At 34.8% G+C, this 16,219-nt stretch overlaps 1 protein-coding gene across 1 annotated transcript; it reads left to right on the plus strand.

Moving 5' to 3' along the window:
* The first annotated feature begins 12,640 nt into the window (after window positions 1-12,640).
* On the plus strand, window positions 12,641-13,664 carry LOC143190869 (uncharacterized). Its single transcript, XM_076395440.1, has 2 exons — window positions 12,641-13,179; window positions 13,282-13,664. The coding sequence occupies exons 1-2, from the start codon at window positions 12,765-12,767 to the stop codon at window positions 13,662-13,664; spliced, it is 798 nt and encodes a 265-aa protein (XP_076251555.1). The 5' UTR covers window positions 12,641-12,764.
* Window positions 13,665-16,219: the final 2,555 nt, after the last annotated feature.

Here is a 16,219-nt window from a genome sequence, read left to right on the forward strand (position 1 = left end):
TAATGTCCAAAATATTTTGTTACAAGTTTGGCGCTTTATATTCTCACTATAAACAAAACGGATGCTGTTTGGATATTTTAACATATAAAACTTAACCTATCTAACCCCTATAGTTCCCTATTTTAAAACCAATATATGTTACAATGCTATGAATAACACAACAATTTATTTATTATTGTTATAAACTTTTTGATACAACACAAAATTTTAATTCAATAATTTTTTTAAAAATCTAAATGTTCCAGGTTATCTGTTTTCACTCGACCAACGATTAATTTTAAAATGGCCGATTATACACTGAAGGTGGGGAAAGAGAGCGCAAATTCCATCATTCCCTGCAGTTTAGTGTATTATTGTTCGAACAGCGACGCTTAAAAGTGTGACAGTCCGCGTAGCGAACTGATGGTGTAGATTCGGCAGGAGTTCTCACGCGCGCACTTGTCTCCTGTAACCTTTTGCATTATTTATTGGCCTCGCTCCAATGATATTGTAAATGTCCCAGGGTGGAAACGGAAAGCGTTAGGGTAGAACGCCGGAACTTTCCCATAGTTTTGGTCGTTTTTAAATTAATCAGGGTGAGACTGTTTAATTTTGCACTTATGTGACGCCCTGCTTCACTACTTTGTTTGACGCTTATGGAGAAAGGATGTTGACGGGTTAAACGTCATCTTCGGTTTTGTATTTGAGGATTTTCTAGATGTTTTTCGCAAAAAAATATATAATTTAAAAGTGTCTACTTCTTATTCCTTAATCATATGTAGTATAATGATTGAAAAGACCCCGACCTGCACCATCTAATACTCAGATTTGTATGAAATACGCAATTTCTGTGGTGTTTTAATGTATGTTTGCCGATATAACAAACAACCAAGCTTATCTGATAATAGAACAATTTTTTACATACATTTTTAAATAAAATTGCGTCGTTCTTCACTTATTTATTCCACTATTCAATCTTTAAAACAGTAGCTGTCACATTTTTAAACAACCTAAATTAAATAGAAGTCCGCAGCATTGCAATTTACTTATTTATAGTTTGGGTAAAATTCTTCGTCCGTATAAGTTAACGGTGACAAATTTTAAGCTTTTAAATGTCTCCGTTTTCCTGACAAAGAGAAGCTAAATTTTCGCTAAGCCGATTAATATATAGATTACGAGTGGCTTATACTTAAAACTACGTAACAGGTCAATTGAAAAGTTCCCGACCTGACACATAGATGGCGCTAATAGAATTAAATCCATATGTTTTTTAGTTAGCCCTAAACCTCAAAATATACACGCATCTTTAATTAATTTGACAGTCGGATCATTAGTTTGTGAATTATAGCATTTTGAATGAAGCAACTTTTGTTATGGTGAAAAAAATGGATATAAAGGAAATCCGTGTATTGATAAAATAGTGCGTTTTGAGGGGAAAAAATACAGTTGAAGCAAAAACTTGGCTTGATGCCGAGTTTCCGGACACTTTTCCAGAATAATCAACCATCAAGGATTGTTATGCTAAGTTTAGACGTGGTGAAATGAGCACCGAAGACGGTAAACGCAGGGGCGCTCAAAAGAGGTTGTTACCGACGAAAACGTTAAAAAAATCCACAAAATGATTTTGAATCACCGTGAATTGAAATTGAATGAAATAGCAGACACTTTAAAGGTATTAATTGAACGTGTACATCATATCATTCACGAATATTTGGGTATGAGAAAGCTCTGTGCAAAGTGGATGCCGCGCGAGCTCACTTTTGACCAAAAACAACGATGAGTTGATGTTTCAGAGCATTGTTTGAAGATTATCAAGCGTAATAAACCCGAGTTTTTGCGTCGTTATGTGACAATGGATGAAACATGGCTCCATAATTTCACTCCAAAGTCCAATCGACAGTCATCCGAGTGGACTGTTCATCGTAACCCGCTGCAAAACGTGGGAAAACACAATAGTCTGCTGCCAAGGTTATGGCGTCTGTATTTTGGGATGCGCATGGAATAATTTTCATTGACTACTTTGAAAAAGGAAGGGCCATCAACAGCGACTATTACATAGCGTTATTAGACCGATTGAAGGACAAAATCGCCGAGAAACGACCACATTTGAAGAAACAGAAAGTGCTGCTTCAACAAAACAATGCACCGTGTCACAAGTCGGTGAAAACGATGACAAAATTCATAGATTGGGCTTCAAATTACTTCCTCAACCACCGTATTCTCCAAATCTGGCCCCCAGTGACTATCTGCTGTTCTCAGATCTCAAAATAATTCTCTAATTACAAACTTTACGGTTCCCAATGTCTTCGTTTTCATCACAAAGGGAAGCAAAATTTTCTGTCAAGTTTATATGGTAATCAACTATGGAATAATTGCGATGAAATTAGTAAGAACAAAAATTTTCTGGTCCCTGTCAAAGTGTCACTGTCACTTTCATCAATAGTTACATTATAGAGTATTTCCTCATGCCACCTTGCAATTCTCTTGATTTGTTAACTGACTGTGGGTATCTGAAGGTCTCGATGTAGGTAGTCATTCTTGTAGTATTTAAGTGCACTCACAATGCTTCTCAGGACTGTTCTAAAAAATTTATATTTTGTTTATGTTACTCTTTGCAGAACATCCCCATAATTGAACTCCGTATATCCATATAGGTTTCAGTATTTGCTTATATAGTAGCAATTAATTATGTACTGATAATTGTCATTTTCTTCCAATTAGTCAAGACGTTTTCCTATATTTCATTTCCTTTCTTTTCCTTTCCTTTCCTTTCTTCCATTTCCTTTCTTTTCTTCTTTATATGTTCCTTCCAGTGAAGTTTTGCATCAAGATTCATTCCGAGATATTTAGCGTTGTTGCGATGTATAGAAATGTCAAAACAGTTGTTTACATTAATACTTTACATTTTAAACCATAGGTAACGCCGATCAAAATGGATCAAAGCACTTAATATTAATATATAGCTTATATACTGGCTTATAAATATCTCATAACTTAATTTTAATTCAATGATACAAACTATGTTCATATTTAATATTTATGTAAATATACTATACATTAATATCAATACCACAATATTTAGCATAACATTTTGTGCAAATATCGTAATTTTATACACATTCCAACAACCTGCTATGAGACAAGATACATCTTAAAGAACGTCATTCCTCCACCGAATAGCGATACGATCATAAATATTTCATCGCTTTTAAGTCTAATGCACATCATAATTCTTGCATCGTTGTTACTTGTTACTTTAAAAGCTCTATTCCCAGTGATTTTGTTAAAAGTGTTATTGGTAATAGCTTGTCAATGATGACAGCTCTCTATCATACTGATAGAAATATAGGAATGAGGAAAATGTCAGAGGTGATTTTTTTTAATCCATATGATGATTTACCATTTCTCTGACCGAGTTAAATCATTATTTCACTTTATAGAGGCATTTATTGAGAAAAATTAGTTCAATGCATATTAACCAAAATAGTTTCCGTCATTTTCTAAAACATTTCTAGCAACAATGACGATAGCGTGTCGAGAGAACGTGTGAGAAGTTGGTTTTGGCAGCAATCAAATCACCTATCCATTTTCGTCCTTCCCCGACATTTCGAAATGGTGTCTTAGCCAAGGCACGTAGCTTCGATCTGAACAAATGGTAATTAGAAAGCGCTATGGTTGGTGAGTACTCTGGTTGCGACAGAAGTTTCTATTCGAGCCACAGTGCCTCCAGGACTTTTGCAACGAGTGGCAGAGCGCTGTCATACAATGTCAATTCATTTACATATTTCTAAAAGCAACTATGTTTATATTCTTTAATCTTTTGATTTGTCTGATTACTCATTTTATTAGATATTGTTTTGTCTACAGCATCTCTGGTTCTGTGCCGTACTCTTCTAGCTTTTCGACTTTCTTTCACCAATTCTCAAATTTCAAGGGGGTAATTTACCTCATATTCTGATTTCTCTCTTGATGTTGGGGTAGCTTCTTTTGCAGCAGACCGAATTTGTTCAATTATATTTAGGGTAAATTAATATGGCTCGGTGAATGGAGGTAAAACGAAATGAAACAGTGGTGAAAAATATAGAAAATACAAAATTGATAAAACGAATGGCAGCAGTGTTACTTGGTGACGAGGCTTGGGCAGTCGATGGTGGCACTTCTAAACCAAACGATGGTCGGTTACTGAATCAATGGAATTACCCTTCAATAACATCCCAGATAAACGTCTCGGGGTTGCCAGCTATTCGTTATCGGGTTCTAGTTGGCGCTGCTGACACCCCGCCCGTGTTCAACATCTGGGATTATATTTCTGGGTATTTTGTAGACCGTTATTCCACAAATTATTCCATGTATGTAAAATTCGACATGCCTCAAGGTCGCTACATATATTTCAGGTTTGCAGCTCAAGATAATTGTAAGTACAAACGTGTCCCAGTTTATAAATTTATTAGTAAGATGAAACTTCTTTGTTTTTTCAGAATTGTCGCGCCTAGTGTTAACAATACTGTAGCATGATCGGATGATTGTTCGCACAAGTTCTCGATTTGTATTTGATTTGATAGAATGTCTTTCGAAATGTAAAAGTCCAGTAGGTCTGATACTGTATTATTGTCGGTGGGCTAGTAAGTGGTTTCGCGCACTGAATGATAGTTGCAGTTATTATTTGCTGCGAGTAAATCGTTTCCTTTTCCAGGTGTTATTAATCGTGAATCCCCAGGCAGTGTATTTAACCTTGAAGTCCCTTCCAACAATAAACCTTGGGACTATTTTTATAAATAAATCTCTGTATTGTTTTTGTGTTATTGTGTATCTTGATTGACAGTTTAAGCACCGTTCTTTTCAATACTAACTATCGTAGCTTGTATTTCTTCTTATCTTATCTCGCCTTGTTGGAAAAGCTGTATATTTTGTTTTATTAATAGAGTTGTTCCGCCTCGAACACGTTCACCAGGGTGTACTGTCCATTACGCATTAAAATCCCGGATTTCAGTATATATATATATATATTAGAAAAATAATTCTCCGATATGAGAGCTATATCTACGTTATTAGTTCCCAGAAATAGTTTTAGTTCCCGGACTCGCTGATTTAGCCCATTTGCGTTCCATGTTATCATTCTTAAGAACAAATTGCTAATTTTTGTTTTTCTTTAACTTGTTTTGGGATTTTTCTAATTTTTCTACCCTGTTTGCTGACTGACTGAAATTTTATGGCATTTCAGTCTGAAATTCACTGACCAATTTCATCATGTCGACGATGCTTGGCTCGTTGGTTGCAGTTTCTCGCTTTTTTACGTTAATTTGTTTATCATTAGATTTTTTGTCGCATATATTCTTTGCATTTGGAATTACTGTGCCTTCAAGTGTTATTTTTAATGGAAGTTGGCTTTACAGAGTTTTGAGCAAATTCTTTTATTTTCTTCTGATACACTGCACACCGTTTTTAGCTGACAGGGTGTCCTTTCTCGTTGTATAACGCACATGTTGCTACGCTATTGCGTTGCTTTCTACATTGATTAGTGTGATGTTTACTAGCACACTTCAGACATCTAGGTTCCCTACTACAGACATTTTTAGTATGCCCCAGCTGTTGACAGTTTGTACATTTGGGGAACACTATTATTTCTATTTGGAGGTTCTGCTTTTATTTTGCAATCTATCAGGTATGGTATATGTCATAGATGGTTTTGTTGTTTTCATTTTGTACCAAATCGACGTAAACCAGTGGAAAGCCCTTAATAAGTTTTTCGCGATTTGATTTTATTTTCCTTTTTTTACTATAGACTTAACAGTCACGATTTCATGTCGCTGAACCTCTAATTATAAATTAATAATAATTAAATCAATTATTATTTAATATTTATCTACCCTACATCAAGGGTCTAAAAGTAGTCATACAAGCCTTAAGTATGATCATCAAAGTACCTCCGAAACTCATTCTTTCATATAGCTATGAGGTTCCTCAGAGATTGACTTTTAATATCATTTGCGGTGACGCTTATTGGAAATTATTATTGGATTAACTGGAAGAAAATTACAGATATGAGTACGTAATAAATTGTTATTACATAAGCAAGTGTTGAAAACTAGATAGGAATACGGAATACAATTATTTTTTTTTTTTTATTATTACTCTTCGTGAGTCCACAATCTGCCCTATTGGCAATAAGTATTTCTTCTGTTTATATTATATATACACGGCATGTAGAAAATCACTTCATTAAGCAATCTTCTGTATAAAATATTATCTTAATTAATTAGTCTTATTCTAATGCTTATTCTAAACTCTACATATGTCCAGTAATCAGATCAGATGGTGTTAAACGTTTTAGTCTACGCACTTCACTATCACGTCGCATATTTAGCTGATTAGCGAGTACATTGGGATGCACTGACACTCTTTCGAAGTACTTCACACAAACACGTTGGATTACACTCGTTATAGGTTCTAGAGGAATATCGCGTTGTATCACTTTATTTGAAATATAGTACGGAGCATCAACAATGGCACGCAACACCTTATTTTGGAACCGTTGAATGATGGATATATTAGATTTGCTAGCGGTACCCCATAGTTGAATTCCATATGTCCAAATGGGCTTGAGTATAGACTCATACAGCAATACCTTGTTATCTAATGATAACTTGGATTTGCGCCCAATGAGCCAATACATTTGATATAATTTTAGTCCTAGTTGTTTCCGTTTAGAGAGTATGTGCTTCTTCCAGGTTAGGCGTCGATCTAAATGCATACCAAGATATTTAACATGGTCTGCTTGGGGGAGTTGGCGATGATTGATATTTACTGGTGGACATGTTCTTCTACGCAGGGTAAACGTTATATGCGTGGATTTTGATTCATTGGCTTTAATGCGCCATGTCTTCAACCATAATTGGATTTGCTCCAGGTGGGTTTGTAGGTTTATTGATGCTGTGACTGGATCTTCATGGGATGCTAAGATTGCTGTATCGTCTGCATATGTTGCCACAGTAGTTATTTTTGTGGTGGGCAGATCAGCCGTATACAGAAGATACAGTACTGGACCCAGTACACTACCTTGCGGAACTCCTGAATATATGGGATTTAATTCGGTATGTTCATCGCCTTGATTTACAATAAAATGTCTGTCAGTGAGATACGATTTTAGTAGCTGATAGTCCGGATGAGGGAGAAGTTTCTTTAGTTTAACCTGCAAGCCCGTATGCCATACTTTGTCAAAAGCCTGAGATATGTCTAGGAAAGCAGCCGAACAATATCTTTTGGCATTTAGGTCAGAGTTTATTTGGTTTACAAGTCTATGCACTTGTTCTATAGTCCCATGCTTATTGCGAAAGCCAAACTGATGTTCTGGAATAATTTTTCTTTTTTCTATTATATAGTTTAGTTTTTTTATGTATAACTTCTCGAAAACTTTCGAGATTATTGGTAATAAACTTATAGGTCGGTAGGAGGTCACATCTTCTGGTATTTTTCCTGGTTTAAGTATCATTAATATTTTAGCTACTTTCCAGATACTAGGGAAGTAATTAATTCGTAGCATAGCATTAAAAATATATGTTAATAGTTTTATAGCCTTTTCAGATAGTTCTTTTAAAATTTTGCCAGTAATTAAGTCATAACCAGGAGCTTTTTTAATATTAATCTCTCTCATTATTGTATGTTTAACTTTTTTGACCGTTAATTTCTCGTGCGGTAAATCCATTTGAAATGGCGAATCTAGAAAGCTAGTAATTTTATTTTCGTCATCTTTATGTAGCTGAGACTGGAAAGGTTTAAAAACATTTTTTAAGTGTTTTGAGAAAATGTCGGCCTTCTCTTTATTGCTTCTCGCCCAATTATTTTCGCTTGTTTTAATAGGTGGGTTATGCTGCTGGGATCTCCTAAGCTTTTTTGTTGCTTTCCACAACGAATAGTCTGTAGCCTCAGTTGATGTCAAGTTTTCTAGGTATTCTTGAATGCCTTGGTTCTGTTCGATTTGGATTAGATCTCTCAGCTCTTTTATGGCCCTATTAAATTTTCTTTTATTCTCTTCAGTCCTTTGCTGTTGCCAATTTCGTCGTAACTTTCTTTTTTCTGCTATCTTTTTCTGTATTGTACATGATATATGTGTATTTTTTCTTGGAAATGTTTCAATGTTGGGAGTCGCGGAATATGCTGCCTCCTGTATATTTTTTGTAAGATTTATTGCTGCTATTTCTATATCCATTTCAGTTTGTAACGGTAAGTTTAGAGAGATATTTTGGTCTAAGTTTTCTCTAAATGAGGGCCAGTTAGTTCTATTATTGCACAGAGAAGGGGGTTTATCTTTGATGGTAGTTTTTGAAGAAATTGTTACTATTATTGGTGAATGATCAGAAGACAGGTCGAAACATGATTCTGCTTGACACTTTTTTGGATCAATATTTTTTGTAATACAGAAATCTATTGTATCTGGTTTTTTATTTCTGTCTGAGGGCCAATATGTTGGTTCACCAGTAGAGATATGTTGTAAGTTATCTATCCTTATGGCTTTGAGCAGTTCTCTACCTTTTGAGGTTATTATTCTTGAACCCCACATTAAATGTTTTGCATTATAATCTCCTCCTGCTATAAATCTATTACCTAGCGTACGGAAGAATTCTTGAAATTGTTCTGCCTTGTTGTTATGTTTGGGTGGGCAATAAATCGCAGAAATTGTTAATGGTCCATGGACTTCCTCTATGGTTATACTGGTGGCTTGCAGGTAGTCTTTGCGGAATTTTTCTTTTTCGAAATGCTTTATATCATCTCGAATTATTATGGCTGTACCTCCATGTGCTTTATCATCAGGGTGATTTGTATGATAAAGCTTATATTTAGGAACTTTCAAATAATTTTTGTCCGTAAAGTGTGTTTCGGAAACCATCATAACGTCAATATTTTGTTCAATTACGAACATTTTTAGTTCCCTGGCATGTTGTTGGAGCCCATTGGCATTCCAGACGGCGATTTTGTAGCTATTGGTTTCAGGCATTAGGCAAGTTTGCTTACGACGGTTGTGAGTAGACCAAGCATCGTACTCATTTGATCCATTAGTTTGGCCATCATATTTTCTAATCTTGAGATGTTGCTAGTTTCAGTAGGTTGAGATATTGTCTCTCGTTTTTGTGCTGAACCATTTTCAACTATTTGGGCATAAGTTATGTCTGGTTTACTTGTTCTGGTGGGTAGTGGTAAATTGGTAGTAGTGGATTGTTTTTGTTGATGCCTTTTTTCCCTTAAGGCAGGATAGAGTTTCTGCTGTAGTTGCTTGTGAACTGCGCAACCCTTGTAGTTCGCTGGATGATTTCCGTTACAGTTGACACATTTCACTTTTTCATCGCGAACTTTACGAGTACAATCTCCTGTCTTATGTTCTCCTGCACATTTTACGCATCTATATGATTTGCGACAGTAAGTCTTTGTGTGCCCGTGCGCTTGACACCTTGTGCATTGTGGTATAATTCTTTTTATATGTGGTGGTTCGCATTTAATAATATTATTTTCCAATTTGGTGATTTCATACACCGCCTTATTGTTTCCATTAGGTTTTATGTCTATATGAAACATAGGCAGAGGTTTTTTTGTCGTGTGATGTCGTATATTGTGAATATTTACGACCTCGTGGCCTTTTTCAGCTAGTGCTACCTTGATGGTGTTAAAGTCCGTCCCGTGATGTAATCCTTTTAGTACGAATTTAAATGTTCTCTCGGATTTTGGCCTGAATGTATGGTATTGGGTGTTTCTTTCATCTAATTCTTTTATAAGAACTTTAAAGTGATCCGCTTCGAACAATTGGATTTTAATTGTTTCATAGCTCACTGTTTTAATTGTATAGTTCGTAGTAATGGTTTTTAATAAATCATGGATGTTTTTTATTATTCCTACCTTATAGACTGTTATTGGTGGTGGTTTGGGAACAACTTTTTCAGGGCTTGGTTGTATGTTCTCTTCAATTTCTTCCGACAGGTTGCTAAAACTGTTTTTTGTCTCTATCGGTTTCTGCAACCAATAGTCACTGATTCTTGTTTGTTTCCTCGCGATTTCTTCTTCTGGACTTCTCAATCGTTTTTTGTTAACGACTGTAGTCCATTCTGATGGTGGAGTTTGCGTTATTGCTGTTTGTTCTAATCTTATATCAAAGTGTGCAGGTGATTTGGTTGAATCGCTATTGTTTGCCATTTTTTAATTTTTAATATTTTATTTAATTTACTTCCAGAGGATAAAAAAAATAAAATAAATACATTGTTTATTTCACGCACTTCATTTTTCACTTACGTTATTTTAGCACTAGTTTTTTTACTATAAATACTATAAATGAATTTCAAAAGGACTGTTGTAAAATAAGATGAAATTATTTTAAACACTAATAAAAATGAGATGCAGTCCTTTTGTCTGGTCACGTAAACACGTATTCACTACAATACAATTATGAGGATGTTCCTTGAAAACAATAGGAATAAATACAATAGGAATTTTCAAGAACAAAGTCTGGATAAATGTTGTAGATGCACCTAGATACTACAGGAATGATTCAACAAGAAGGATGTTTTAATCAAAACACTGCATTGATCAAGTTGGTGAGTTTTATAATTTCCTTTCTTGGTTTTTCAGCAATTGACCTGTTATTAAGTAACAGCTTGGTGATTTCTTTGGATTAATAGCAACATTGATAACTTTAGTTACTTCTTTCGGTGTAATTAATTGGATTGTCGAATTTTTACATTAAATGTACGGAAAATTATACGTAATATCACTTTCGTTTGGTTTGAAGGTTTTTTCTAGATGGCCAACAAATATTCCACGTAGGTCTCTTATAGGTATGCCAAGTGAAATGAACGCTCAAACATAAAAAATGAATTAAATTATGAGATAGTTATTAAATCTAATTTCAATATGAATTGGTTTTACAGTCTCCAGTAAAAAAAAATTACATATGCAGTAAAATCGTACTCCTGATTAGCGTTCCAGTCGTGAACAATGTAAAATGAAACTCTCCATACTCGTTGAACCAGCAAATAAAAGCAATAAACGAAAACAATGTGTCGGTACTCACACGAGACCAAACGATTGCATCTTCCTGTACATTTTAAATTGGTTTTTTCGATATGGCTATTGTTTGATAAGCCAGAACAAATCAGTGCGTCCAAATAGGACATTAAAAAAGCGTTTTTCGGATGAATAAAGAGTCGTCGCAACGATAGCGACAGTTGCGGAAGTTATTTTTTGTCAACAAACTAGTCAAGGGGTATTGTTTAATTATAATGAGGCGGTATCGTCACTGCCAGTGGCGTGCCGATCATTTTTTTTTCCACACAACGATGTTAATATATTCTTGATATTGAGTATATCTAATCTTATATATAAAAATGAATCGCAAAATATGTTCCTAAGCGCATAACTCAACAACGCCTGGACCAATTTGGCCAAATCTTTTTTTAAAATGTTCGTTGAAGTTCAGGGATGGTTTTTACGGCGAGAAAAATTAGAATTATTGCTGGAAAAACCCTAAAAATAGCCCTTTTTGTTTGAATTTGTTTCGTGTATCAGTTGACAATTCATCTGTCATCTGTCAAAAGTCATCTGTAACAGACAACTTTTTTTTTTTAAATTTGATATGACTTGAACTCAAATCCTTTTAATCCGTACGAATTGTTTTATTTATTTAAAATTTTTTATTTGTTTAAAATTTAATTCAAATTTTAAATAAATAAAACAATTCGTACGGATTAAAAGGATTTGAGTTCAAGTCATATCAAATTTAAAAAAAAAAGTTGTCTGTTACAGATGACTTTTGACAGATGACAGATGAATTGTCAAGTGATACACGAAACAAATTCGTATATCGTGTTTTGTGCAGAGTGTTTAGTTAGTTAGTGTTTGTTTAGTTCGTGATTAGTGAAAAAATAATTTATATTTGATATGCCTCCTATAAGACGAAGCAATTTAGGTAGAAGAACCAGAAATGCTATAAACCAAGCTAATTACCGATCTAATCGTACTGCACAAGAACGTGACGACGGAAATGAACGTGAAAGAATTCGGATATCACAAACGCGTGAAGCGCGAGCGCGACATTCAACTAATAATCGCGCAAGTTTGAATCCAGCTGCTTTCAGTTACGATGTGTCAATTGACTACAGTAACTACCAATGTGTTGTTATTGGTTCTATGAACTTGGTTTGCTCACACTGTAAGGCATTAAAATACAAAAACGAAGCCAATGGATTGTGTTGCGCAAATGGTAAAGTGAAATTGATACAATTGGATCCACCACCAGAACCATTGTACTCATTGGTTTCAGGAATAGGAACAGATTCTATACACTTTTTGACACATATTCAACAATATAACAATTGCTTTCAAATGACTTCATTTGGGGCAACAAATGCAGTTCGGGAAAATTTTATGCCAACTTTCAAGGTATGTATTATAGCAGTTACTCATAATTATTTTAGCGAACAAAATTTTCTGTCACCAAAGTTAAGATGTGTTACTAATCTTCAATTTCTTAATCATTACGAAATATATCACTTAGTCATCATATTATATGGTGATTCAGTTTCAGTGACACTTTTATTATATTTTATATTTGATAGATATTAGTTAAAACTAAATATATACTTTTTAAGATCAAATATTATTTAAGTTTGATCATTGACAATCCATTAATTTATACCACACCATAATATTTTTTTTATTTACAGATACAAGGGCAAATATATCACAGAGCAGGTTCACTGTTACCAGTGTCAGATAGCTACAACAAATTCCTGCAAATTTATTTTATGGGCAATTCACCACAAGAAATTGATCTGCGTTGTGCACATAACAATTTAGTAAAAAGGTCTATTGTAGAACAATTACAAACTTTATTTCATCAACACAATCAATTGATTATATTGTTTAAAACTGCCCTGGATCTGATGCCATCCGATAATCACAAAATTGTAATCAGAGCTGATAAAACACCTGCAGGTCAACATACAAGACGTTTTAATGCACCAACTATTGATGAAGTTGCTATCGTTGTAGTTGGAGAAAACTTGGAATCCCGTGATATTGTTTTACATCGTCGGAATTTTCAATTACAACCTATAAAGGAAACACACCGCTCATATGATGCACTGCAATATCCCATTATATTTTGGCAAGGTGAAGATGGCTACGATTTATCAATAAAAATGATAAATCCCATTACAGGTAACTAAAATATTAGTTTAGCTATGGCGATAATATCTCAGTCACTATATTATGTATTTTAATTTTATATTTGAATGTTATTAAAACAAAATCTGTTTACAGGTTCTGAAACCAACAAAAAAGTCAGTTCAATGAACTATTATTCATACCGCCTAATGATTCGGGAAAATGCAGATAATCACATATTGAAATGTCGGCGATTATATCACAAATATGTTGATGACATGTATGTTAAAATTGAAACGGAGAGATTAACATTCATCAGGTTGAATCAAACCAAACTCCGATCTGAAGAGTATATTCACCTTCGAGATGCGATTAATACTGATGGAAATGCACAGAATGTCGGTCGGATGACTATTCTTCCAGCAACATACATCGGAAGCCCTCGGCATATGCACGAATATGCTCAAGATGCCATGTCGTATGTTCGTCATTATGGTACAGCAGATTTGTTCATCACATTTACATGCAATCCGCATTGATCGTCATGATATTACAGCCAGAGTCTTTAGACAAAAGTTGAAATCTTTAATGAATTTCATCGTAAAACATAATGTGTTTGGTGAGACACGCTGCTGGATGTATTCTGTGGAGTGGCAGAAACGAGGATTGCCACATGCACACATTTTGATTTGGTTGGTTGAAAAGATAAGGCCAAATGAAGTTGATGCAGTGATATCAGCTGAAATCCCTAATGTACAAGTAGATCCTGGATTGCATGAGGTAGTTATCAAAAACATGATACATGGTCCCTGTGGAACTCTTAATCAAAATTCACCGTGTATGATGGATGGTAAATGTTCAAAACGATATCCACGGACATTAATATCGGAAACAATTACTGGTAATGACGGTTATCCATTGTATCGTCGCAGATCGACAGCAGACAATGGAAAATCAACAATTGTCAAATTAAATCAACAAGATATTGAAATAGATAATCGTTGGATTGTTCCATATTCACCCATTTTATCAAAGACATTCAAAGCACACATCAACGTTGAATCTTGCCATTCAGTGAAATCGATTAAATACATTTGCAAATATGTAACCAAAGGGAGTGATATGGCTGTGATTGGAATTGGTGCAGAGAATTCTAATGATGAAGTTACCCAATACCAAATGGGCCGCTATGTCAGTAGTAATGAAGCAGTTTGGCGAATATTTTCTTTTCCTATTCATGAGAGACACCCTTCTGTTGTTCACTTAGCTGTGCATTTAGAAAATGGACAAAGAGTGTATTTTACAGCACAGAACGCAGTACAAAGAGCTGCTCAGCCACCATCTACTACATTAACCAGTTTTTTTGAGACATGCCAAAACGATGATTTCGCACAAACATTGCTATATTCTGAAATGCCAAAATATTATACCTGGAATCAATCCTCAAGGAGATTTATACGACGGAAACAAGGAAAACCAGTTCCAGGATATACAGATGTATATTCCACCGATGCGATTGGCCGGATTTATTCAGTACATCCAAGCAATGATGAATGTTTTTATTTACGACTGCTATTAGTCAATGTACGTGGCCCAACATCATTCTAATAGTTAGGAAATGTTGATGATGAATTGTGTGGATCCTACAGAGAAGCCTGTCAACGTTTGCAATTGCTTGAAAATAACGCTCATTGGGATCAAACTCTCAATGATGCTGTAATATCATCACACGCTCATCAAGTACGAACATTGTTTTCTATAATCATATCTACATGCTTCCCATCAAACCCAATTGATTTGTGGATCAAGTACAAAGATTATATGTGTGATGATATTTTGTATCAAATACGGAATAGAATGGGAAATCCAAATATACAAATCAGTGAAGAAATTTACAATGAAGCATTGATTTCAATTGAGGACATGTGCTTGATAATGTCAAACAAACTATTAATTCAATTAGGCCTGACCGCGCCCAATCGTCCAATGCATGACGCTTTTAACCAAGAGTTGCATCGAGAAAGACTGTATGATCTCAACGCTTTGAAAGAATAAATTCAAACAAATCTTCCACTGTTAAATGAACAACAGAAGTATGTATTTGAAACTCTTATGAAAGTAACAAATGATGAAACTGGAGGGATTTATTTCTTAGATGCACCTGGTGGTACAGGAAAAACTTTTTTTATTTCATTAATATTAGCAACAATTCGCTCACAAAATAAAATTGCACTTGCACTCGCTTCGTCGGGAATCGCAGCAACTTTGCTTGAAGGTGGTCGAACAGCCCATTCAGCACTAAAATTGCCATTAAATATGCAAAGCAATGAAACTCCAACCTGCAACGTTTCGAAGAACTCTGCAATGGCAAAGGTTTTGCAGCAATGTAAATTGATTGTTTGGGATGAATGCACGATGGCACATAAAAAATCTTTGGAGGCTTTAGACAGAACCTTAAAAGATCTACGTAGCAATAATAACCGATTTGGTGGTGCAATGATTTTATTAGCAGGAGATTTTCGTCAAACATTGCCAGTGATTCCACGATCAACGCCAGCTGATGAACTCAATGCATGTCTAAAGTCCTCCAATTTGTGGAAACATGTTAAAGTACTTCATTTAAGCAAGAATATGCGTGTCGAGTTGCAAAATGACCAATCTGGAAACATATTCTCTAAACAACTCATTGACATTGGTAATGGCAAATTTCCTATAGACATGTTGACGGCTTGCTTTTGCTGTGACTATAAACAAGTCCCAGGGGCAATCATTAAGTGTTTGTGGTATTAATCTAGAAAACCCATGTTTCTCACATGGTCAATTGTATGTTGCCTGTTCCCGTGTTGGAAAACCATCAGATTTGTTTATCTATGCGCCAGGTAATCAAACAAAAAACATCGTATACCACAAAGCAATATAATGATAATAATAATAATAATTATGATTCACATGATTAACAATAAAGCGATTACTTACTTTTCAATCCTTATATATGTTTTATTTAATTATTTTTTATTCACAACGCCCTATCACCAGGGTGATGGTTCTGTTCAGGAGAATTTTTTAAAATACGTAGGCACAAAAACTGCCACAT

This window comes from Rhynchophorus ferrugineus, unplaced genomic scaffold, assembly GCF_030347505.1.
Source record: "Rhynchophorus ferrugineus isolate W39M unplaced genomic scaffold, kcgeb_rfMv2 rfM2, whole genome shotgun sequence".
NCBI lineage: Eukaryota > Metazoa > Arthropoda > Insecta > Coleoptera > Curculionidae > Rhynchophorus > Rhynchophorus ferrugineus.